The following is a 26599-nucleotide window of genomic DNA, read 5'->3' as shown; positions in this document are numbered from 1 at the left end:
GCTCCGTCGTCCTCCCAGGCGGTAGGAGGCCCTTTCAGCAGCAGCAGCAGCAGCAGCAGCGAGGCTCAGGGACTAGCAGTCGACGTCCGTGCACAACGTCATAACTGGAGCGCTTTTCTTTTTCTTTTGGGGTTTGTTTTTTTTTTTTCTTTTGGACTTGGCTTGGAGATTGATTTGAGTTTCATGCCTGCTGCTCAGACGTGCCTGCAGACACGAGCGCTCACACCCAGAGGGAGAGCAGGACTGGATCTTGAACTCTTGAGGCAGATGTAGATTTTGCTTTTTCACCTCTTTTTGAGTATTTTTCCCTTTTTTGCTCAGCAGTCGGATTCATCTGCTCTCCCTCTCTCTCTTTCTTTCTCTCTCTCCTCTGTGCTCCTCCTTCCTTCCGTGCCCTTCTTCCACCTCCCTCCCTCCCTCTCTCTCTCTCTCTCTCTCTCTCTCAGGTTCTCCCCCATCACGATCGACAGCATGACCAGCCTGGTGGGCATGAACATCCCGGGCCACACGGGCACCGGCTGGTGCATCTTCGTCTACAACCTGTCCCCGGACTCGGACGAGAGCGTCCTGTGGCAGCTCTTCGGGCCCTTCGGCGCCGTCAACAACGTCAAGGTGATCCGCGACTTCAACACCAACAAGTGCAAAGGCTTCGGCTTCGTCACCATGACGAATTACGATGAGGCGGCCATGGCCATCGCCAGCCTCAACGGCTACCGGTTGGGCGACCGCGTCCTGCAAGTCTCCTTCAAGACTAACAAGACACACAAGTCCTGAACTTGAAGCGCAGGTAGAAGCAGTCGCTCCCCTCAGCCCCTCCCCCTTCCAAAATTGACCCCCTGACCCCGCCCCCGACCCCTCCCCCCCGGTTCTCCCTCCCTGCACCCCCTCCCCACCCTGTCCTTAGGGTCTTCAGTCACCACCACTACCACCACTCCTGCAGCCATCCAAGTCAAACTACAACCGGAAACACAAAGCAAACCGACAAAATAAACAAAACAAAAAGAAAACAACCAACAAATTGAACTAGAAATGGCTTATATTATAACTTTGGACCTATAAGCCAATGTTGCCTAAGTATTACAAAAATGAAATGATATGAAAAATGTTCATGAGTTTTTTCGGGAGCCCCTGCGACAGCGCAGCGGCTTCCCATTGTTGTGTATTCTTTCTGTTTGTTGTGGTCGTTCCGATGATTTCTTCTCTCTTTGGTGGAAAACAGTAGCAAAACCCCCCCGTTATCCTCTCATTTGGGGACAAGAGAATGTCCTTTTTAGATCGAAAAAACCCTTTCTCCATCTCGATTCAGGATTTGGGTTTTTGTTTTTTTCCGTTTTGTAAATCCGGATCAAGTGTCGTTCGTATTCCAAACCTCCCTGTCGGTGAGAGGGGGAGGGGCCTCTTTCTTTTTTTTTTTAAATTGGTGATCCATTCATTCATTTTACGTGTCAATTAAAATCATCCCCTTATTGATTCCTAGACGGGATTCCGTGAAACTCAGTAACTATGATGTAGATCTTTCAAAAGAAAAAAAAAAAAAACAAAGGAATTTTTAGCATTGTTTTTGTTTTGTATCTCGAACAAAAACATGACGTTTTTCCTCACGAGGTTCAGGGAGACGGGGTGAGGGAGGGGATGGGTTGGCTTTCCTGATGACACATTCAGTGAAAAAAAAATATATATAACACTGTTGCCAAAGAGAAGATCTCTTTGCTTGGGGAAAAAAAATGCATTTAGAAAAAGATAAAAAATAAAAAGAGAAAGAAGATCTATTTTTATAAATGATAATTAAAATAATGATTATTGAAGAATTTTTACAAGAATCTGGATTTGAAAAAAGAGAAAAATATTTTGACTGGCTAATGAGGGGGGGCCGGGGCGGGAGGGAGGGGACGCCACCTTCTTGTCTCGTCGTTCTGCTGTGGTACTTTATAGGATCAGAGGTTGTTTGCTTTTCGGGGATTAACTGAGTCGGCAGCGGGGTTTGTAGATGGAAAAAAAAAGAGTTTTGTGAACAATAGGGGGAGTGCAAACTGAGGCAGGTGATTTTGGTAATTTTTCCACATATGTGCGTAGTGCGTAATTATTCAACAGCGATACCCAAATGGGAAGGGAGAGGGGTCTGTCCGAGGCCTAACCATCCTTATAGTCCAGAGCCCAAAGCAAGAAGACCCTTTGTCCACTCGTTTTTGTCATCAGTCAGTACGGGATTAGCAGTAAATAGGTATATTCACATCTATCCATGTAGAGAGCATACGAAACATTATCTATATCATTTCTTTGCTCTGCGTTGGTGAACTTCAATTTGGCAAGTACTTCCTTTTAGCGATCAACAGTAGGTGCTATACTACATTATTCACATATCTTAAATATCAAGACTTTGTTGTTCTATGTGTTGTTTAAAGAGGAAAAAAAAAACTACTTCGATGTTGGCATTGACTTGAGCTGCTGTTCTTTGTTTGATATTTGTTTATCGTTGGCCCGGAAAAATCTGGTGAGACTATTTCTTTTGCCGAAGCACCAGATAAACTCACTTTCTTGGGGGCCTTGTGAGAATCACTGAACAAATTGTTTGTTTTTTTCTTTTTGTAACCTTTTATTTTCTCTTTGGCTTGCTGACTTTTTGGTTAAACTTGCTGAGCGTGAAACGTTTGTCAAAACTAAATGATGATTAGCTAGTTCCGTTAGTCTAGATATTTGTTTCCTTAAAAAGGATCTATGACAACTGTGTCTTTATTTGCTGTGTACAAATAGATGATATATATATACATATATAGTCTACATTTGTTTTACAATATCTACTGTACTATATGAGTTGTCACTGTTCTTTTGTTTGAACTTGTCTTTTTCATATGACAACTTATTATGAAGTGGTGATTCAGTTACTTAGAAAAACTTGTGAGGAAACTGTTCAATTGTTGTCATGTTGCTTGTGGAGAAAAAAAACAAGAAAAAAAAAGATTTGGATTAACTTTTAGTTAGCTACCGCGGCAAAAGAAACCGAACAAAAGCTTCAAGATACAAACTTCTTGGTTTGGCCGTTTGTTTACTTATCTATTTTTGAAACTATTTATTTTTCTATTTATTTGTATTTATTCAATATTTATTGATTAATTTATCTGTGTATTTATGTATTTATTTGTTTCATTGTCTCTTGTGTATTTTTGCGTGATTCTGGTACAGGGAGGGGGGCGTTTCTGAGCAAAAGGGAACAAAGCGACTCGTGGAGCGGCTCCGCCAGTAGTCCACTGCACTGAGAGAAACTTTTAGTACGTCTGTGCTTTGTACCAATATATCAAAATTACAATATAAAATAAAAAAACTTCTAAAAGTCAAGAAAACTGAAAAAAATGTCCGGAGGGTTGGGGGACGCTCTTCCCTTATTACTAGAAACAGTTACTCGCTATGCATAACCTAGTTATAGTTAAATTTGCTATTGCTTTTTTCCTTGTCTTGTTAAAATGAAATCTTTAGATCTTTTTCAATAAAGTTTAGTCTTAATAGAATGTTATAAACAGTCGTTCTGGTTCAATATAACCTGTGATAAGTTTGTGTAGTTCTAAAAAAAAGCCACTCCGTCCACACCCTCCCTCCACTTACTACCGCTTTGTGATGAAACCTTATGCAAAAATGTGGGTCTGAAAGCATAGTTTTGTTTCGTTGGTTTTTCGGTTTTCAGTCAAACATTTTATAGAAACCTTTGGCTCTCTGAGGCTTTGGGCAGAAGAAAAAAAAAAAGGGGAGCAGATGCTCATTATTATTGTCGTTTGAGGGTCATTCATTGCACTGGACTAGATCGGTCGAAATCACTGAAGAGTCAAAACTTATTTTTAAAAGAAACTATTCATCATGTTTTCAAATGACATACCAACAAATCTTTAAAAAAAAATGACAAATTGTTACTATTGCACACCAACTGGGATTTACCACAGTTGTTGCTATACTTAAGAAGTACTCTGGAAGTATGAAAAGGGATTGTACCGATTCTATATTTTATATACTCTAATATGATATATATTATATATTTTGAAAGGTGAAAGGTAAGGGAATGGTTCCAGAAGTATAAATATAGCTGAATTGGATTTGTTTTTTTTTTCTGTTTGTTGTTAAGACTTGAAAACATGAAGGAGGTGTGCGGAGAGCATTCTACACCACACTCAGACGCATGCTTTACCAAGAGTCCATCCTTTACCTCTGGCACACCTCAGCCACCTGGAAATCATCTTCCACGTCGCCGTTATTATCCAGTCGTCATCTCAGCCATCCAGTCACAACAACAACAACAACTTAACAAGTCCACACACATACACACACACACCGACACATCCAGACCCCTTCACGCTCCCCGACGCCGCCGTCGGGAGCCTGAATTATGCAACGACCCCAGTAGAATGTTGTTCTGACGTGTGAACTCATCTCCGACACTGTACGACCTTTGAACTCTTAGAAACGCGTGCCTGTGTTCCGCTTCGACCCCCTGTGCGAGTGCGTGCGTGCATGTGTGTTCGTTTGTGTGCATGTTCCTTTTCTGTGATTTTTGTGCGCGTGTCGTGCGTCCGTCCTCACAGGTCCGTCGGCGTGGAGTGCATCCAAAAAGTGCTCGTGTACAGTATAAAACATATGTTCTGTGTTCTGTGAGTCTGTGAGTGCCACTTCACACACACGCGCGGACACGTGTGTGTGTGTGTGTGTGTGTGTGTGTGTGTGTGTGTGTGTGTGTGTGCGTGTGTGCCTCCCTGAGTGCATGTTGCACACGTGTGTGTGTGTGCGTGACAGAGACAACGCCTATGTTTTGTATGCGTGCGTGCATGTGTGTGTGCGTGTGTGTGTGTGTGCGTGTGTGTGTGTGTGAAACACGGCGCTGTGTCACCTCGCTCTATGCCCAACCCCCCCTATGGCTCACACCATCCCCTGTAGCGCCTTCTAGTGGCAGCCTGCCAGTAGGAACAACGCAGCCAGTAGTGGAGGAGGGAAGGTGAACAGAGGAACTCGGCTCTTCTTGTCAGTTTTTCATTTTTCCTCCTGAGACGTGTTTGTTTACTATCTGAAAAATCTATAAAATGAAAATCTTTAAAGACAAAAAAGATGTAAAAATGTTCACAGGGCCCCGTGGCCGCGGCTCGCTCTCTCTCTATCTCTGTCTCTCTCTCACTCTCTCTCTCTCTCTGTCTCTCTTCTTCTCTCTTCCTCTCTCTGTCTCTCTCTCTCAATCTCTGTCAATCTCTCTCCTGCTTATGTTATTATTACTTACCAATTATCAATGATGATTATTATGATTATTATTGCTATTATTCTTAGTATTCTTATTCTTATTATTAATCCAATTACTGCGATGAATGACTTCATGTTATCCTTGCTAGTTTAGGTCATTTCTGAAACTGGAAACAAAAATAAAAATCTTGCTGTAAATGTTTTTTCTTTTTCATAAAAACTGTTGTGTTGGAATTATTTGTACTTTTGAATGTTGGGACAATAAAATGAGGTGTTAAGAGCTTGGAGGTTTCTTGTCGTGGATGAAGCGCTCAGACTTTGCAACTAGTTTCACTTTAACATGCAGTGATGGCACGTCGTTCCTTTCCCGTTGCTCTTGCTTCTTGGTATTAGGTCACCAGGTAACAGGTATATTTTAGATTAGTCCATTTGTATTCAGAAATGGAAACAATGTGTGTACTTGGTAGATGATGTGGAGTAGTGAATAAATTATTTGAATTTATTTTGGATTTGAGTAAAACAGATGACCAGATGAGTTCAGAGAAGTTCCTCTAAATCTTACTTTTTTCAACAAACAGGAAAGAAAAACTTTCTTTCCTAGTCCTAGTCTTACTAAATCTTATTGCTACCCTATTTTATATTCCTACCTGAGATAAATTATACAGGGCAGTCTTTCCTGTGTGAGACCTGTTGGCCACTGAGCAGCAGACACACACTCCTGCTGTCCCCACCCTCGGCAGAGAGGTGGAGTCAGGTGTAGCTACAACACTGACCCCTGTGACCCCACCCACCCAGTGTCCAGGACATCTGTGGCAGCGAACCCTCCGGTGGGGGTTCACATCTGTGGTTCTTTTCATCTCATCTCTGATCTTTCTGCCTTGAAATAAAAGAACTGGGGGGGGGGGAATCAGGCAGCAGAGAAATCACCTCAAGCAGAAAAGACAAAAAGAAAACGAACCGCAGCTGTTCAGCGGCTGGAGTTCCAGTCTTGCACATCCATCCTGAAAACTCACACCACAAGGTTTTTTTTTTTCTTAACCCTTTTAAGAAACTAATCAGTGTCCTTTGAGGAGAAAGAGGAAAGAGCTACAGTTAGGATGCTGTTTCTGAAGTTCTAAAGAAGGTGGTGCAGCGTCTAGCACGGTCACCTCAAAGTCACAAGGTTGTGGGTTCGATCCCGGCCTTTCTGTCAGGAGTTTACATTTTCTTGCATGTGTTCTGTCCGGGTTCTCCGGCTTCCTGCCACAGTACTAAAACGTGCACTTGGGGAGAACTGGGAACTATAACTTAAGATTGGTTCCATCAAAGCCCTGCAACGGTGAGTGCAGCAGCAGGTACAACAGCCAGACAGATGGTTCTAATGCTACAACACCGACAGTTCCAATCCCAGCAGGATTTTCATCCTCAAGGAACTCGCTAATCATCATTTGATGATGATTTGACTGGCAGTGAAAAAAATCTAATCTGTTCACATTATATTTGGCATGGCCTTAACAAAGCTTTTCTTTACCAATCTTTTTCTATTTAATCTTCAACCAATGGATGTGTGAAAAAAAAAATCCAGTGAATTTGGCTCATTTAACTTAGATTAACCTGATGGATCACACCGTCTCTTCACCTCTAAACCGGCTTCTTTACAGCTGAAATGTTAAAAATCAGAAACGTCTGCTTGAGGTCTAAGGTTTTTCTTTTTTTGTTTTTGTTTTTTTTTGTTTTTTTTTTTAATAAAATGAAATAAAAATGTTAAGTGAAAAAGGTTGAAGTAGAAAAATATCCAAGAAATTGTGCTTGTTAAGTAGCGAGCCGACTCACTTCTCACCATAAGCCCGTCACTGGGTGCAACCATATGATGCAGCCTCTCAGCTGCTATATAAACCACTTGTCGTCTGCCTGGGTGAGAGCTGATCACACTCGCTCGGTGGTGTGAATGTCAGCGTCCTGCTGCGCCGCCACGTTAGAAGGCAGTTCTGCCGAGCGACAGGCGCGAGCCTCGCAGTCGGAGCAAAATTATTTCATAAAGGAGCCGCTGGCGGGTGTCAAACATTCCGCACTCAGACGCGTTTGGCTGCCATGACGCGAAGCGAGGCGACTCACCTCGACCCCTCCTGGCCACCATGGGAATTTCACCCCCTTCAAACCCGGAGCCCATTAACGGAGCTGCAGCGAGCGGACTGCCAGTTTCATGCTTGGGATTGTTTAATGCAGCTGCGTGTAATGTGCCCCATTTAGTCCAGTTCCCCGTGAGAGCGGCTCCTGTCCTCGTAAAAGCCAATGTGTTGTGTCTGTTTATTGCGCACAGGAGACATCAAGTTTACTGCAGCGCTTTACTGCGCTTCCCTCACTTTCTGACCGCCGCGACGGTCCAGATTTTGCACGTCAGAGGGAAAAATGTGAAGCTTCTTGTGGCTACATGGTAAACAAGATCTTTCCCTGTCTGTGTCTCGTGGCAAGATAACAAGGCGCAGCGGAGATAAACACAATCTCCAGCTACAGCAACCGTCACAACAACAGGTATTTGCTATTCTGAATTTAGCATTTTGTGAATTTTTGGTAAATAGTCTGCTGTTGCTGAGGTGAGCGTCGGGTAATAGCTTTTATGTTGTGCTGCACTTTAAAAAAAAAAAACTTTTGTTTCATTGAGTTACAACCACTTGGTTTTAAAATCTATTTTGTTACACAAGCTTAGTCCTTTCATCTTTTACTGGTGACAGTGTTTTTTTTTTTTGTTTTTTTTTAACATAACCCATCAACCAGTTCCAGTCGTTTACGGCACTTTTCTTCACATAAAATCATACAGGAATCTGCCAGTGTCTTGGTAGCTGCCTAAAAGACAGTAGATTTATAGCTAATGTAATTATAGCGGGTCCAGGGTAGCGCTCGACTGACAGATATATATATATATATATAAATAACCTTTTTTTAAAAAAAAAAAAAAAAAAAAAAAACGTTATTGCCTTCACTTTCATGTCATTTCAACATTGTGCTTATTTTGACACAGGCACGAATCCTCAAAATTAGACATATTTATGCTAATTGTACATATATTTAAGTACTCAATTCTAGAACAAAGTTGAAACAAATGTCTTGATTGTGAGTTTTGTTTGTCACTTCCTCTTGCCGAGCCCGGGTGACGCCGTCAATTCGGTGCTGCCACCTAGTGTTTGCCCTACCCAACAATTGTCAATCTAAAACAATAAAATTGCCACCATAATATAAAAAAAAAAAACATAAAAATAATAACTCTTATAAAATACATGTTGTGAGTATCACACTAACATTAGCACCCTGTTTGACTTGCATATGAGAAACTAAAGAGAAACGTTCCCCACGTTAAGCTGTTGGTTCATGCAAGGCTAGAGATAAACATTCTTCCACCACTTATTTAACTAACTAATTTAAACCCCTGCTAGCATTTAACAACTTTTCTAGAACTCCCAGTAAAATTATAGACCCCTGCATGAATATGAAAACACATACTTAACAAAACAGAGCTAAACCAGTGGATTTCAAGGTAGAGGTGTTTCCTTTTGGCGATGATTAACATATGAAAGGTGAATTAGCAAAAAGTCAGCGCCTCATCCCCTGAGACTGAACACCTGGAGAGACATTTTTCCTTTGGGCTCCACTGCCTCAGACAAGCTGCAAAGCAAACCTACAGAGTGTTTGTGGCAGCGTGAGTGGGAAAATAAAAAAAAACACCCACAGTATGTCCTGTCCTGCCGTAAGACACGGTGGAAAAGGTGAGAGAAAGTTCAGGATTCGCTTCAAAGTGTGAACTCAGCCTTTTTCACTTCAGTCACTCTAACGTGTTGTGATGTGCAGGAAAAACACATACACACACAACACAACACAACACAACACAACACAACACAACTCGCTGTATGTTGGTTCGAGAAAAACCACATTAGTGTCACCACAAAGACTCCCAACGTGAGATTTAGTTCTCACCGGTGAGGAAAACAGCGTTTTATTGTGGTTTCACTTGCTACATTTTTACTTGTTGGATGGTTAAAATTTTACATGATTTTCATAAAATTAAAAAAAAAAAAATGTAAAATCATAATAAAAAAAAGAGGTATTTAAAAGAAAAGAAGCTTTGACATATTTGGTAAAGATGACTGAAAACCAGAAATTGATCAGAAAAAATACGGAATCGTAAGAATGTTATGGACAACTTTACGTTTCGACCCGTCCGCCTGGCCATGCCCCCGGCAGAGTAGTCGTGCTCTGAAGAGAAGCCCACCGCAGTGGCCGAAGCCTTCGCCAGCAGCCGACTCGGGTTTTAATGTCTCTCTTAAGGGCTCTTCATGTGGATGGACTCGTGTTTTTCAAGAGGGCATTCTCCGGTCAGAGTGCGGCCCTCCACTGGAGCGAGCTGCCAGGACGGATCCTCCCATCCCATAATGACGTTTCCCTGCTCGCGTCCTTCTGCCTCTGCATCACTCAGCGGACACTCGCAGCTCGGCTCAAACAGTGGGGGGAGGCTCCAACAGCCTGCTATTGGCTGTGGACGAGGAAAGAGGAAAGAGGAAGGTGGGGGGGGGGGACATCCTAATGCGGAGACTGCAGTGCTGCCAGTGCTGCCGGTGGTGCCGGTGGCCGGCGTCCTTTTCAATGAAGAGCAGCGTTCATGACTGGGTAGGAGACAAAACCAGCCCCAGCAGAGGTTTTATTTTGAAGGGGTTGTTCTTCACCCTCATCCAACAATCCCTGAGAAGTCAACAGTGAAAACTGTCACTTTTCTGAACGAATGAATGCAGAAGGACTTTTTCTTTAACCCCCCCCCCCCAAAAAAAAAAAGTATCAGTCAACCGACTGATCTTACCAAACATATTAGGCTCATTCATTTGCCTCCAGTGACTCAACTGGGACTTTCCAACGACTGAAATCGTGGTGAGAAAAATAAAAGCCCATCGAAGAGCCAGTGTGGCAGCAGCAGGTGTGGAAGCGGCGCCGCTGAGCTCAGCCCCGCTCGTCGCCGCTCTGTCTGTGATTTGTTTTGACATAATCTCCGGGATTTCACGGCATTTTTTTAATTGAGTCACGGCGCCCCCTCCCCCTCTGGAAATGTCAAAGCCCCGCCCCCCCCCCCACCCCCCTCCTATTTACACCTATACGCACGCCGATCGAACCGCAAATAGACAAGCGTGTGCGTCTTCCCCCTCTCCCTGCTTCGTGTCGTGGGTTTTTTTCTATATTTGACTTTATTTTTGGCTGCGTGCAGCGGCTGCTGTTATTTATTGCTGCGGCTGTGACGGCGAGAGCGGCTCCCTCCTGTTTGCTCACAGCAAAGCTTCGCCGTCTTCCACCCCAAGGCCGTCACCCGCCACCCCCCCCCCCCCCCCACTCCCCCAACCCCCTTCCCAGACTAAAACCACAAGACTGGCAACCCCATTTTTTTGGTGCCATTCTCAGAATTCAGGGCCGAGCGGTCGTCCGTGCGTCTGTCCCCACTGTCAGGCTGCTGTCGTGTCTCGCACAGTCGGCCGGCCCTCCGGTTTTTAAGCGCCACCATCCCCGTCGTGCGGCCCGACGTGCGCCGCTCCCGATGCCTGTTTCGCAGTTGGCTGCGTGGAAAGATTAAGAGCAGCGACTCTCGCCGTGTGTGTTGACATCCTGCGCTTGTGTGGGCATTTTCTCTCTCGCTCGGTGAGTGTGTCTGTGTGTGTGTGTGTGTGTGTGCGTGCATGCGCAGGGTTCTTTTTTTTCACGAGCCCACATATGTGTGAGTGGGTGATTCGGGCTGCGAGCGCCCAGCTCCCAACCATCTGTCACAGAGGGGCCACCGCCTTCCAGAGCCAATCATCTCCTTCCAACAGCTTCTGGGATCCTCGCTTTGCTTTCCAACAATGGCCCAGGCCGGCCAAACTAAGCATTCACATGCACGCACGCACACACGCGCACGCACACGCACACGCACACACAACGTCTGCCTCGCGCTCCTACTGGCGGGCAAACACACACACGCTTAACAATCACACAGACGCTCGCGGTGAAAACTGTTAAGGCCCTTCTTCCGTCGCCGGAGGAATAAAAAAAAAATTCGGAGGCCTTTCATCGCTCGTCGGACGACTCGCAGACGCTTTGATCAGTCACAGCCATCGGGCTGAGCCGTCGAACCAACAGCGCGGTTAAAGATGGCCCGTGTCGTGTTAAACAGCACAAAGAGTTTCCATTTTTAGCGAGGCGACGTTCTGCCATGTACATGCGTGTCTGGCGTCTCACGGCGGCGGAAACAAGCGACCGTCTGACACGTTGTCACAGCCGGCTGGAGAGGGAGGTTCTTCTTCCAGCGTCTCCAAATGTCTCCTCAAACTTTTTCTGGTTTTAATGCCACGTTTCCTGACTCACCGCTTCCTCCGGTCGCTCCGCCGTCATCCAGAGGACACGAGTCGGAGGCGGCTTTGACACCAGTGTCCTTTTAATTCAGTGAAACTTGAAATGTGAGCCTTTCTCAAATGCAGGAGGAAACCAGAGAATAAAAAAAAACAAAAAACATATTTGAGCGACGATAATAAGGGTAAAGTGTATTGGGCCCACCCCAAAAATACTGACTTAAAAACTGTACGCTAAAGGAGAAATAAAGACCCAGGAAGTGACACATGTATCTTATAAGATTCTGCATTCCAGAGACAACAGCAAAACGTCTGGACCGTCTTTGTGGTTTGGCTTTACTGTCATTTCGAGTGTACAGAGCGACCATTAGAATTAAGACAAAGGATTCTGTGAATCTTAAAAAAACAAATGGTCCAAATGCATGACGTTTTATGGTCCTCTTTAACCAAACTGAACTCTGACAGCTTGACGTATAAAATGTGATCACACTGGAGGGCTAAAAGAAGACAAAGAATCACAGTAAATGTTGCGCCATGCTAACAGATCACGTTACATTTAAAAACGATTGACGTCGTCTCTCTTTGTATTTACAACTTCTCTTCGGAAATGAAACCAGCGGGAGTGAAAGAGCGCTTTGTTTCTTTTCTTTTCTTTTCTTTTCTTTCCTTGCGCTGCACTTGACAAGAACATTCAGGGTTCAAATGTGAGCTGGCAGCCACTTTGATATATAGAAGGTGAGTCAAAACAGGGCAGCACAGCAATGGCCTGCGATGTGGATGGAGTCGACCAGAAATGGCAGCAGCTGTCAAAAGACCGCCGGAGGACAGGAAGCAGGGAGAAGAAGAGGGGGAAAAAAAGAAAAGAAAGAAACAAAACACCAGCGACGTTCGATGCATTCAAATGACCACAGGAGCCTCGGTGAGCTTGTCTGGAACTCAGAGAGGAGGAAAATAACTGACTGCTCACAGAAATCAGCCGCCTCCCCATCTAACCGCGTCCTTTATGTTCCTCACGTCCATTTTTCAAACTACCTGAGCTCAGGATTCTCTTCACAGGGAAACAAGTGTTCAGGTGTCACGTCAATCTGTCAGCATCTCTGATGTGTTTGAAGTTCATTATTTAGTTGCCATCAGATGAAGTATTGAGTGCCGACTTCATGAAACAAGCTCAGCTTCTCCTCTGATGGCTGTCTTTTATTAGTTAGTTCATCTAATTATTCATATAGAAACAATTGGGCTGATTTTTGGTGAAAATGCTGAGGATCAGAATGTTTGAATTCCTCAACTGGACTCCCAGCAGGCTTTCCAACAATGACACGACAGCACCAAGGTTAAGAAGACGGTGTGGCGGCACAACTGGACACAGAACATTTGTCAACCGACAACAATACAGTGTTTTGAGTTTTTTTTTTTCTTGGTCCTGCAGATGTACTTTCACAGAATGAGCTACCGCTGAGTGGTCCGGCGCCACTAAGATGGAAGGGATCCGAGGACGGATGCGCTGACACTCGGCCACAGTGGGCGGAGGAGCGCAGGACAAAGTGACCTGCCACAGTGTGTTTCCTTCCCAAGGAGAACTCGTGCTTCTCTCTGCTGCCACTGATTCTATTTAAAGGACCTGGACGTGTCTGGCAACTGGAGGGGAACCGAGACAGAGTGACCCGGGGAACTGGACTCTGATTCGGTGGAAATGACAATAAATGGCCCGTGTGGATGTGAAGAAGTGTTGGATTGTTTGTGATCCTAAGCTACTGATGTTGATGCATTAACAATTGGAAGCACTTGGTAAGAAGACTGGATGTTTGGAAATTTGATAGGATTCTTTAGTGCAGCTGGATGTTGATATCAATAATGTTTTTGTAAGATTAAGCGTCATATAAGACATTTTTAGGATACTTTGTACCTCCCTCTAGAGCAGATCTGGCTGGTACATCACAACTATTTCAAAGGATGATGATGAGGTCTGGTGGGGAAAAGAAAAATCAATTGCTAAACTTCGATGTTCCTTTTACGCCGAAATGTTCCGACGTTTCAAAGCGGGGCCGTCTTGCCGAGCGAGGAGAAAGAGTCGGCGGTCATCCCTCGCTGTGTTCTCAAGAGGCAGAACATCAGGGAAGGGAGCTCCTCTCCCGCTCGCACAGCTCAGGCTGCTGCGCTTCAAGGATCAAAAGGGACGTGACTAAATACTGAGCCAGTGCAAGTGGTCACGCTGCGCCCGTCGAGCGCTGGTGACTTACAACATCAGCCCAGGGACAGCGGAGCCAAACAGGTGAGCTGTGCTTTAAAGGGATAGTTTGCCCAACAATTACTTTCTTACTCGAGACATGTGCAGCGTTTCCATTCTGTGGCATCAGACCCTTGGGGCCCTTTGGACTGGCACAGGTACAGCAGCTTTGAGCTGCAGCAGAGTTTCATTTTGTTGATCAGTGTTATTGAGAGTGAAAAAAAATCCCACCTGAACTCATGCTGGTCGGCTCAAGGGTAGCATTAGTGCACGGTGTAAACCTTTAGTTGCCGTTGGCTGATACCATGTTGTAGTCTCAACCCAGTAGGAGTGAAAGCAACATTTATCACAGGTAAAAACTTACTGTCACTGTTTTTGCAGGAGGCTGTAAAACAGAGGGCTAAATATGTGTTTTGAGATGTTAAGAATTGGGGAGACGAAAATGAGCCCTGTAAATTTCTTAATTTCTTGTTGTTGTATTGTACATTTCAGTATTGTTCATTGTAACCAATACAAACAATTCATTAATTCATAAACCATTCATTCATATTCATTGATATTTGTTTTATACTTGTTGCTATCTGCAGTCACCCGTTCTTCGCTCCCCCTTCATAAACAAATGATCTCATTCTGAGCATTGTTGGCTATTCTTTTTAACCAGTTGCTGCATTCATCTCAAAAACGTGTTTTTCTTCTCTCCCCCCCCCTCCACCCCACCACCCACACACACACACATTTCACATGAGCTGATGCCACTCATCAATTATTCAGGCGCCGCACCGCCTGCGGTGTCCGCGCGGGTAACGATGACCAACGGTCGGCGCTCTCCGCTTCGCTAACCGACGCGCTCGGCGTTTTAACTTTCTGCCGCGAGGGCTCCAGGCGCATCCGCTCCTTTTGCTAGGGGGTCAATTAGAATCCAAGCGAGTAGTGCTCTTCACTAATGGAGCACACTAAAATCTCTGACCCTCCTGATTGCACTGTGTGTCCACTAACAGTGTAATGGGCTAAGAGTCCTGAACTACTCATCTACTGTAAGTGGCGCCCATTAAAAGTTAGAGGGACCATATCCAAGTCAATGTGATCTATGAGAGACTTAACAGCCACTCACAGTTTACATTCATTAACAGTGCGGCTCTCGGGGGCTGCAGCCGTAATAGATTTTTTTTTTTTTTTTTGCACCACTGGTTTCTTTCGTAATCTATCAAATCGCGTCTCTTATTGTTTGCGTCAAAGCTTCGAGCAGCCACAGCATCAGCAGAACGGCAGATACGTTCAAACGCAGAAACAGCCGAGCTGTCATTTGTTTTATGTATAAAAAAAAAAAGAAAAAAAGTGAGCGGAGCCAGCAGCAGGATTTGAAATTCGAACGACTGCGCACCGTCTCCGACCCCCGGCGGATGGAATGGACGTGGCGCCGTTTTCACGAGTCAGCTCTTCTGTCGCCTCTCAGCACGGTCAGATTCCTCGAACGCACTCGCAAACACAAGGCTTCCTCAGCATTCGGCTCGGACGGCCGGCCAGCTCAGCTCCCGGCCCGCCGAGCCGCGCCGCTATATTGAACCGCCATCGGATTCACTGACCTTCCTGCTGCCTCATGCCTTGCTAATGTAATCTAGCGCTGCTGCTGCTGCTGCTGCTGCTGCTGCTGCTGGCTCATGTCTCTCTGCTGAGGGAGGGGCCTTTTTTTGTCACATTCCTTTTTTCCTGTTGCAAGGTGGTCTCACATTGTGCACACGGAGCTACTGCCTCCTTGGTTTCTAGCGTGGCCATTATCACTGAAGTGTTTTTGTGCATTCCAGTTTGGTGCAACAGATTTGCTAGCCAATGATAATTATAACTTATTAGTACCAAAGTTACAATCTACAGGGGTGTCACCCATTCAAATTTCTGGAATGCTTGTACTGCAACATTTTCAGAGTAATGGTTTTGCCAGCTACAACAAGTGGTAGACATTCTGAATTTCAACTCTGAACAGAAAATAAATGATAACCCATGAAATGATCCGTTTTTAAACGTACTCATTGACTGGATTGACATTGTGGATGGTTCCAAGCGAGAACTGAGTCCACAGTTACTTTTACTGTGGGTTGTTAGTCAAGCCGAAGACTGGACACTGGACACTTACTGGAGACATGAATGAAGACATGAATCAAGTGAGGAGAAGGTCCAGTTTCCCGTGAGAAGGAGAGACTTCAGTCCACGGGTCAGCTGCTTCCTGCCTCCTCTACTTTTGACAAGACAGCTACCGAAGGGAGAAGAATAAATAAATGGTAGTCGAGGAAAAAATAGGTACAAGGGGTTTGGAGTCAACAGGATGACGGCGGGTCGATGCTTTGACATGTTTGCACACGAGTTTGCCTGGATGGATCCATGTGGTTGGCTGCTGCTGTGTGGCCGGTGAACACTGCGGCTGATCAATAGCATCCGTGTTTGATCTCCCGTCTGGAAACACGTGTTCTTACCTTTTGACCACTCAGAAATGTCTCACTTCATTCTGGCTGTGAGCCTGAACCAGAGTTGATGGAGCCACAGCTTCATACTGAACAAGTCTGTTCAAGACTTAAGAGAAAAGCACAATTTAATTAACCCTCACAGTGGATTTCCTGATACGGATTCCCTCTAAAATGAAGTTGTTGTTGTTCTTGTTGTGTGTTCAATCACAATCAATCCTCCTCCACAAATCCTGGGTTGGCAGTACTAAGGTAGTGACACAGTTGTAGTTGTCTGAAAAGGCTATTGAGCCAGTTTTTCCATCGGCAGAGCAGCTGATTAACCCTCAGAGCACATCTTTGTTGTATCAAGACAAACTGCGAACGAGGATGCAGCTGAAATTATGAGGCTAAAAAAAAATCAAAGCATTGAAAATGATAGCGAGCACAGATTTAAATGCAGGGAAACAAACAAACAACATCACACGGGCAGACCAACGAAATGCTGTACTCAGAGCTCGACATCAGAGCAACATGATCTAAAGAAATGCACAGATTTGATTATTTTTCTGAAGTATGTCTACATGATGAGTCAGATTTATTAATATACACTATTCTATATTAGATAAAATGACTTCCCACTCAGTCTGCCATTGCCTTCAGTTGGTATTCTTCACACTGTGAAGTCAGTGAAATCACTTCTTCTGCGACTGTCTTCACCATTTGTCAGATGCTGAGAGCCCCACCCCATTATTTCAATGACTAAACAGCAAAAACCCAACAGTCTGAGGTAAATTATACCTACGTCATAGCCTGATTTATTTCTTTCACTACAGTTCTTCCTCTCTATATTACACTTCCTCCCCGGCTGAGTCAATCTCTGCAGCTGTTGTCGTCTCCTCCTGCCTCCGCCAGCTTTTGTCTCCCTGCATTGCTCAGATCCTCCTTCGCCTGGACCGTCGACCCATGACTCCGCAGAGAACCCACCGCAGCCTCCACGCTCCACACACTACACCGCCACACACTGCTCCACCCACCCTCATCCATCATCATCTCGCAGAGTTCAGACTGAAGCCTAAGAGATAAAATTTCAAGATCTTTGGAGCTGGCTTTAGCATGCTAACACGTAGCATTTCGTACCTGTTTGCTCAGCGTTTTGTGATTTTATAACGAGTGGCAGTTTCTTTTTAAAGAGCTTTCTAACATTTTTAGTCAAATGACTTTCATGACTCATACTTTCTAAAGTATGAGTCATTAAGTCAGTGCTTTGGTAATAAAAAAAAAAAAACTCTTGGCATCTTACAAATTTTGGCCTCTTTCTTTTGCTAAAATAAGACGAGATATATTTAATTTACCCTGAATAAAACAGACATCAACTAAATGTACAAGAAAGACAAAAAACTCTTTAAATGACATAGTGGGAGACAGACAACCGTCCACTCGACACCTATACGTTCAGAAGACCCTTTCATCAACACTGGCCGTATTTTTCTAAGCTCTTTATTTCCAACAGACTCTTCCTTCCTGATCGGTATCAGAATGTGTGTGACCGTCTCACTTCTGAAACTGGCCAACAGCCGTCCAGCTGTGGCGCAAAAAGCATCATGTGCTGCTGCTCTCCAGACACAATCCACCCAGCTCGGCTTCTCAGAGCAAGTGGGGCCGAAATAACTGGAAAAGTGTGGAGACAAAAAAAAAACAATTGCATGTAGAGATTTTGTTCCAAAAAACAGAGGAGGAGGGGAAAAGGCAATCACAGAAAGAAAATGGTATTTTTCATATCAGAGTGTCCATGGCATGGAGGGAATTCACACACACACACACGCGCACACAAACACACACACACAGACACATTTGCAGACAGAGGAACGGTGACATTCCCCTCTCCACTGAAAATACAGACACACACACACATACGCACACACACACCTAAAATAAAAAATAAAAAAATTTGCATGCACGGCTGTGCTTCCTTTCGTCGTGGCCACGGTTGCTATGCTACGGGTGATTCCAGTCTTTGGAAGGGACCTGACATTAGGGAGAGTAAATTGACCACAGGAGGCTTTAATCTGCCATGAAACAGCAGCTGGAGACACACCCGCACCCGCACACGCACACACACACACACACACACACACACACACACACACACACACACACACACGCGCACACACACGCACAAACAGTTCTACAACATTTACCCCACTCCATGATAGACACCATACATACATGCAGGTCAAATCCACATAAAGTCCTTCATTAAGCCCCGCCCACACACTCCTAGTAACAGTTTGACCCTCTGCGGGCCACAGGGGGCAGCGCTGAGCCGAGGCTTTGCCGCGTGTGTCAAAGTCAACTCTTTAATGGGTAAAAGTGGGCAGTCCGATCCACTTCCCCTGCTCCGGACACTTTGGCCACTTTGATAATGTGCCCGGCCGTATTCTCGCTCAAACTCGCCAATTTGCAGCAATTAGCAGGTGTTTGACCGGCGTCTCTATGTCTGCATTACGCCAGGGCCCCTCCGACGAAGCCGCGGCCGCCAGCTGATTAAATGGCCAAGTGCGGATGATCGTGCTTTATGAGCAATAACCCATTCACCCCGGGGGGAATATCAATCCTAATGGATCTATTAAAGTCCTACGACATTATTATGATTAGTCACTTTGTTGTCCCTGAGCCGGAACGGCGCAAAAAATATGAATATGAATAAAGAAATATTGACACGATTATCTGCCGTCGGCGCGCATTAATCACCGCTAATCTCCCCGCGCGCGATATTAAACGTGTCCGCGTGTCCTCTTTTTTTTTTTTTTTGTCCTCACCTTGCTTGTGGAGGAAACAGATGGCACCGGGCGCCGTTTTAATGATAACTCTTGGGAGGGACGCCGCTGCTCTTTGATGCAAAAAAAAAAGGGGGGGAAAAAAGACTAATATGCATGAAGTGTGTCGCTTGGCCTCCGTGTTCGGGGGATTTGTAGCGACAAAGCGACTCAGGAGTCGATGAGTCGATCTGAGCTGAGTTTCCTCAGTTGCTGCTCAGTGGTGATGGGTCGTCCGTGAACAAACCGGTTCGAAGAACCGGCTCTTTGAGGTGAACGAAGAGAGCCGGCTCCTGATTGGGAGCTACTTTTTGTTTGTTTGTTTGTTTTTCGATCTACATCCAGTCGCAGATTTGGCGGCGAGTTAGAACGTGTGGTAGTGGAGATTTTGTGCGATAGAGAAACCAAAAAAAAATAGAAATGGGATTAACCGAATAATAAATACCTTAAATATAACAAAGAGAGAGAGAGAGACACACACACACACACAGCTGAATGTTGCTTTTTGTTTTCATCTTGTTGTGATGTTTCGTTGATGTGACCTTTCACTTGTACATAGTTGCATTGGGGTGGGCGTTTTAGTTTTAGTATTCCATACAAATTTTTACAGCACTGAGTTCATAGATAATACACGTTTAATATTGTTGATATCATGAACATTAGTCATTCATTTTAGCACAGAATTTATTTAATTAAAAAAAACAAGCAACAAAAACAGTCTGTGGAGCCACTTGGAAGCCAAAAGTACCGTCTGTTTGAACCCAGCCAAAAGAACCGGTTCTCTGAAAAGAGCCTGATTCCCATCACCGCTGCTCAGGTCACTGAATCGCTGGTGGACTGAGTGACCTGAGGTCACGTCTGCGTCAAATGATGCGTGTTTACCACCAGCCAAGAGGAAAAACATATGTTGCCCTTTCACCTGCTGCTGCTGAATAGCTGGACTAACAACCCCACCAAGTGGCCAGGAGTGTAACATCTTTACCAAAAAAAAAAAATTAACAAAATAAAAAATAAATAAAAGCCTCATCTGTCTCCACCTTTTTTCCTCATCTGGGTAAATAAAACAAGTTGTTCTTACTGACGAGAGCAGCAGCGAATCTCGATCCTTTTTCCGCCGCCGCCGCTGCCGTCTGATCCTCAGATTCTCTCCCGCTAATGTTGATATTGTCAGAGCGAAGCTGCAGAACATAAAAGAGCTTCTTCACAGCCCGAGCCGCCCGGCGGCGGCGGAACTTCAGAACGTATGGAGACGTTCACTGGCAGCCCTGAGGGACGGAGGAGGGAACGTCACGCCGCCGCGCTCATCTTAATCTCTCCGCATCAAACTCCCGCTAAGAGTAATGGAGTTGGATGCATCCCCATGAATTATTCATGCGGGTAGTTATCCCACTCACTCACATATATATATATATAATTTTTTTTGTCATTTACATCAGACGCCTCACCCAGGAAGCAGTGTCGGGCAGAGCGAGGAGCCGCTTTACCTAAGCAAACAACACCGGAGGTTCTGCCCGTACCCTCCTGAAAGAACAACTTTCCCTGCTTTTTTATTTCTGGGGTTTGTTTTGTTTTTTTGTTCGACCACCGCCTGGAATATTAACGAGTCCTCTAAGTGAGAAGAATGTGTGCGCATGCAGGAGAAGAAAAGAAAGGGAGAGGGGGGTGGGGGGTGGGGGGGAAACGGAGGACACAAATAATCCAGTTATGCAGATTTGTGCGGCAGATTTTTAGGTTGAAACTCGAACTGGGATTTTGAGAAATCTACAAAGTTTTCCAACACAAACGGCAAAATAAAAAAAACAACAACAAACTCTTTCAAGGTAGGCAAAACGAAAAGAAGAACCGAAGACCGAAACGTGAGGGAGGTGCAGAGCTGTGAGTTCAATGTAAGGTTTAGCAGAGGCCTGCTGGAGGAACCCTCCAGCACCCCAACATTACAGTTTATGAACTGGCACACTGGTGCCCTAAAATAAAATATTGCACTTCTATTAAGTGCGGTCACTCGCCGGAGACGCATTGGAAACAAGAGTCGGAATCTTTGCAGCCGAGGCTCAGCCGCGCCGAACTTCTTTCTCTCCGAGATGTTTCAAACTGACCTTCACAGAATTCCAACGTGAGCCATTTCATACCAGAGATTAGTAGACATCCACAAAGCTTTTTCCAGCAACATGGAATATAAAGGGGCCCTATCACGGTCATTTCCAGAGTTAATAAATCAATTTTGGCGTTCCACTTCCAACAATGAACAAGTTTGTACAGCCCTCAGCCTGACCCTTTAACCTTTGGCCGACCATCAAGTCCCACCAAAGAGTGGGTACCTGAACGCAGCACGAACGCGTTGGGTGACCTTCTCCAGTCCGGGAGAGCGACCGACGTTCTCCCCCTACGTTGATCTGCAGCTCTTGCCGTAGAATTAACAGGCAGGCAGGTTGCCGACCTTTGACCTCCTCCGTCCAGTCCACATCCTGTGGCCACTGCTCAGCCTGCCGCTTCCTCACTGTGAATGAGATCAGCATCTTGGTGACCTTAGCGCAGGCAGGCGGTGGAGAGCGAACAGTTTGTGTTTGTTTTGTGACCATATGGCCCCATTAGTAGGGTAACGACCCCGCAGCCCCCACAGGACACACACACACACACACTTCCAAATGGTGTGTGTGTATAGTGTGTGTGTAATGACCTTGGAGGCCCTCCAGGACACTTAACACCGCCCCCAGTGGCCACTTACGCAGATGACGCTTCTCCTTGCACCACTTGGCCTGCGACCACCGGCCGGATTGTGAAGCTCCCTCTCCGCACAATCACAAACAAACACACACACACACATACACACACAACACTGCATCCTTATCATTTCCAGTCAATGCACTCACACGCCTCTCGCAGTGAGCCACACACAGTGTGAGGAGGGACTGGGAGCGGGCGGTGCTCAGGGGTCCGAGGCTCCGCAGCAGCGGCAGCAGCAGCAGCAGCAGCAGCAGTAGCAGCAGCCTGCGGGGCCTTCGGTCAGCAGAAAAGTGCGAGCAGCGAGACGAGCTATTCTGGGCTGTAAACACAGCAGCGGAGAGGTCAAGCTGCCACCAACACCTCGCAATGCTGCTACTGCTGCTGCCGCTGGACTGATGAGTCAAGCACATGTAAAGAAACAATATGAGCCCTTCCAAGGTCAGCGCAAGGTCATTCCCACGTTTTCTGTTTGGTGAGGGACATCAATTTTTCAACAGCCTTTTTTTTTCTTTTTTTTTAATTCAAAAACACAAGAAATCAAAATCCATTACGGCACTGGTGAGGCCCTGCGGTATTTAAACGGTAAGAGCAGCCGCATATAAAGAAATAAACACAAAGCACGCAACATAATGCCATCAGCAGGGACTGAAAAGAAGAGTTTGACAGTTTTATCCCCGTCGAGTGCAGCGGCGAACCTTTAAATACTGACACTGCTCGGTATGGAGGGCTTCTTTTATTCTCCCTCTAAACAGCTCAGAAAGGGTCCAAATGGGAACAAAAGTTCCCTCTTGACTGCAGATCTGCCACTATGAGCATTTTTTTTTTTTTTTTAAAAAGAAAGAAAGAAAACGAAGACGAAGCTCAGCTGATGCCGAAGGTCTGTTTTGTGACCAGTTCTCTTTGTATTCATCGCCGGCTTTAAACATTTCGTTCGAATGCCTTCAGACTGGATGTTATTTTGCCTTCAACCGTCCACACAAAAAAAAAACATGAAAAATTCAACCCTGCCCCTCGAGACAACACACGTTTCCCGACAGCTTTTACAGGTTATTGATGAGAGCCGCTCGGCCTCCCGTGTGTGCTGTATTCCAGTTTACCGCTGACTGTGTCGCATATAATGTGCAGCTCTGCGGAGACTGCGCAATAGTTTCCTGCCCTTTAAAAGTCCCTGGTCGCCCTTCGGAGGACGTCTTATGATGCGTGTAGCATCAGATGGTCTGTTAACCGCTAGCTGGATAATTAGCTTATCAGCAAAAAGACTTGGCAGGAAGGCGTGTGGGGAGGTTTTTCCCCAAATCCACTTGATGTATTTCCTGCGTTGATTTGGCGAAGAGCCCGCAGAAATGTCTGTGAGGGGGAAATTGGATGAACCCTCTGTTTGTCACAGTCAACTGGAAACACTTCAAAGGCACTATTTGTGGCTGTACAGCGGATGCCGACAGGAAGGTGAGCGAGGACGCCAAACCCTCTGAAACAGTTTGGAAACCAGGAACTCCACACCTGTGAACCACTAGACAGATAAAAACAGCACAGCCATGTTTCCATTATCACCATAGTAGAACCAAAGACCAAAGAATGAGCAGATTACGACTTTTGAGTGACTGGTGAACAATCTGTCTGTATCAGTCTTCAAAGAGAAACCTGCCTCTGCTGCTGCTGCTGCTGCTGCTGCTGCTGGTTTTGTTTTATTAGCTCGCTTCCTCTTTGCATTCTCACCTTCTTTTATTCAATAAAACCTCACATTCAGTCAGAATTCTTCGCCTCGGTGCTTTGAGGTAAACAGTTGACCAGCTGCTCGGCGGTTTTTGATGTTCCGTTCCTCTTCCACTAGTCCCTCACTGCCTCTCTCCCTGCCGCTCCGCTCTCCATCAAACCCTTCCAGCTACCAATTAGGCCTCAAAGCTGCTGCAGTGTTTGTGCATAGGTGTGTGGGTTTCTTTCCCTTTTTTTTTTTTTTTTTTTACCCCCCTCCTCTGCGTGTGCCTCCGCTGCACGTTTGATAACCGCCAGCTCAGACAACAAGCTATAGGCTACCTGTCAACAGGCACTTCAGCGCTCGCCATCTGCTCACGCTGCAAAATGGTCTTCATTTACGCACCATCAGGAAGAAAAGCAGTGGAGGGAGGAGGGGGTGCAGTAGGAGGGGGGCGGGGGGGGTGCGCGAGCGTGGTGAGTCTCAGTGCAGGTGGGAGGGATCTTTAGTGAGACGGCAGCACTCAGGCTGTGTGCTTGCGTGAGAAGGATGCTGTGTTTACGCTCCGAGACCAGTTTGGTAGCTACACCTTGCTGGTACAGGGGGTACCTGATAAAGTGGCTGGCGAGTGTATACACTGCTTCTAGGCTGGGTGTGTTCAGAGGTGCTGGCTGTTGTGCATGCTTTGATTGTAACCAGTGCCTATGTCAGTTCAGCCCCGTTCCCACTGGCCAGAAAACCCCTTTAAACCAGCTAGCAATCGACATTTGAACCACACACAGCACGCGACCCGGCTTTCATCGGCTCGGCTCCGATCGGCTCGCAATCGGAAAGCCAGACTCGCGTCATCACGCTGATTTACGCGATGCTGTTGAGCGTTACGTGCACTACGTCATAACATCGCGCTAGTCTCGCCGTAGATCACGTACCGAAGCAAAGCTCTGTTTGCATTCAAGATTGGATTCACTCAGCATGTTGCAGCCCAACCAGTCTGCTTGCTTTGACCTCTGACCCCTGTGGCGTCAATAAGACTTTATTTTCCGATTCTCGCTTTTTGGAGCCATGCTCTGTAAGCCTTGGCGATAAATGTGATATGACGGATTTTACCAAAGTGGCCTGGGAGGGTCTATGTATCTGCAGTATGAATATATGTATATATTAGAATCAACTACAGAAGGATAGGATGAAATGTTTCCTTCATGATTTGGCACCAGCGTGCATCCGTGGAGCCTGAAGTGTTTTCTTATTTCCGGGCCTAGCTTAGCCGTAGCAAATCAATCATTAAATTAGCGTTGACAGCGCGCATTCATCAACACTGACATTTGGAAAACGTTAGCCAAGGTTAGCGCAGCAGCTAATCTGCAGGCCCAAATATCTCTGATGTGATCAATAGTCAATAGTCCTTGAGCGCGCACTAATTGGGGGATGGGTTGATTAAAAAAAGAAAGAGAGCGAGGAAAACAGCTCAAGTTCAGCAGAGTTCAGAGGAATGAGTGAAACGATCAAAGTCATCTTGGGCGCTGTGTCGTTTTTTTAAAGGTCACATGACGTTGTTGTTCCTGTGTGTGCATTTATTGTGTCTGGAATAGCTCAGGATGGACGAATACAAACAGAAGAAAACGTTCTGTCTTTCTCACACACACACACACACACACACACACACACACACACACACACACACACACACACACACCCCTCTACCTCTTCTGCATAATGTCATTCAGGCATACATTGCCAGCAGCCTCTCGGCCAATGGGGACTGAACGCAGCCTATATTTATGGAGGGGGCGATCTGTTCAAACATATGCTCCCCTTAACAAAGTCATCAATGTCAAACCACCCCCACTCCCCGCCCTCCCCCTTCCGCTCACCACCTCTGGGGGTCTGACTATAATTCTACATTTAGCTTTGCAAGCATAACATTATAAAGGAGAAAAGAGCAGGTTGGAGGGAAAACAGAGACCTCAGCCGGTTCACTTGGACACACTGTAGCAGAAGAGAGCAAAACAACATATAAATATAAAATAAATATCAAAGGGAGCACAGGATTTTTGTATTTTTATACACGTTTGTTTGTTTATGACCTCAATATGGGATGCCAGCTGCTGAACCCTGTGGTGTATATAGGTAGAGGGAAGACAAGGATTTGTGGAGGACACAGTGCCTTGCCTCCCAGGACGGCTGATTCCACTTAAAGAAGGTCATTTACTCCATATAGACCCCCTTGACCCCGCCGCAAAGCTCCGCTAAAGCTAAAAATCCATGCAGCCTCCCTGAGAAGGTCTAGATGGACCTGCAGATAGTCGGGTCAGAGGTCTGGGATTATGTTAAAATAAGAGAAAATACAACCAAAAGGGGGGTGAGGAAGAAAAATTCAATCTGAATGCGGATTAAAGCTAAAAAGGAGGGATCCCACGCTGCATAACACACACGCGCGCACACACACTTTCATTCATAATCCGCCCACATACCTTCGCTGCCGACCAGGATGCCACCTGACATTGTGTTCAACTGTGTGAGCATCACAAAAAAAAGAGGAAGATGAACGCGGGACTCAACCCCACTGAGCAGCGCATTAGCAGGAGGAAGACCTGGCCACTCTTAGATTGTGGGGACTTCCAGCGTTTCAAATGACTGATAAGGAGGTCCAAGCTAATGTTGCAGCCATGTCAAGTTCTACAACCGACGCAAAGTCGACACATCCCATTAAATTCCCAGTGGCTGGCAGCTAAAACCAGGAAGACACAAAACAAAAACTTTGACATGTGACACAACTGCATGCAGCCACGCCCACATGGCACAGATAGATAGATAGATAGATAGATAGACAGATAGATAGATAGATAGATTCATCACTATAATAAATATAGCAGCCAAGATTAGAGTTTTCCACGTGTTACCATACACGACGGGAGGAGAGAGAAGATTCACATAGAGGGACACCGAGGCACGTGACGGTGAACGAGGATCGCTGATCCAGAAGTTAGCTGAATGTTCTCCGGCTAAGCTGCCCGACTGCATAATAGCGGCGACTCCTCCTGGAAACTGCCTCCTCACTCTTTCGACTTCACCTGTCTCAGTTAATGGTGGAGCCACAGCTTCCTGCGCCAGGCGGCAGTTGTTACTTTGAGTCCCTCCCCCGACCCATCCCCAGAAATTGCTTT

General features: G+C 45.7%; 2 protein-coding genes across 3 annotated transcripts in view; one reads left to right on the top strand and one right to left on the bottom strand.

The window, feature by feature from the left end:
* elavl4 (ELAV like neuron-specific RNA binding protein 4) overlaps nucleotides 1–5491 on the top strand; it is a 73789-nt gene extending 68298 nt beyond the window's left edge. For both annotated transcript variants that reach the window (XM_076022926.1, XM_076022924.1), the window contains one exon: nucleotides 447–5491. In XM_076022926.1, coding sequence (XP_075879041.1) covers nucleotides 447–774 — 328 coding nt within the window. In that variant the 3' untranslated portion in view covers nucleotides 775–5491. The remainder of the gene's footprint in view (nucleotides 1–446) is intronic.
* agbl4 (AGBL carboxypeptidase 4) overlaps nucleotides 1–26599 on the bottom strand; it is a 350340-nt gene that overhangs the window by 314978 nt on the left and 8763 nt on the right. The window lies entirely within an intron of this gene.

The sequence above is a fragment of the Nelusetta ayraudi genome, unplaced genomic scaffold (assembly GCF_046127955.1).
Source record: "Nelusetta ayraudi isolate G7.1 ecotype Tasmania unplaced genomic scaffold, CSIRO-AGI_Nayr_v1 ptg000013l, whole genome shotgun sequence".
Classification (NCBI taxonomy): Eukaryota; Metazoa; Chordata; class Actinopteri; order Tetraodontiformes; family Monacanthidae; genus Nelusetta; species Nelusetta ayraudi.
The sequence above is the reverse complement of the archived record's forward strand: the minus strand, read 5'-3'. Positions and strand labels throughout refer to the sequence as shown.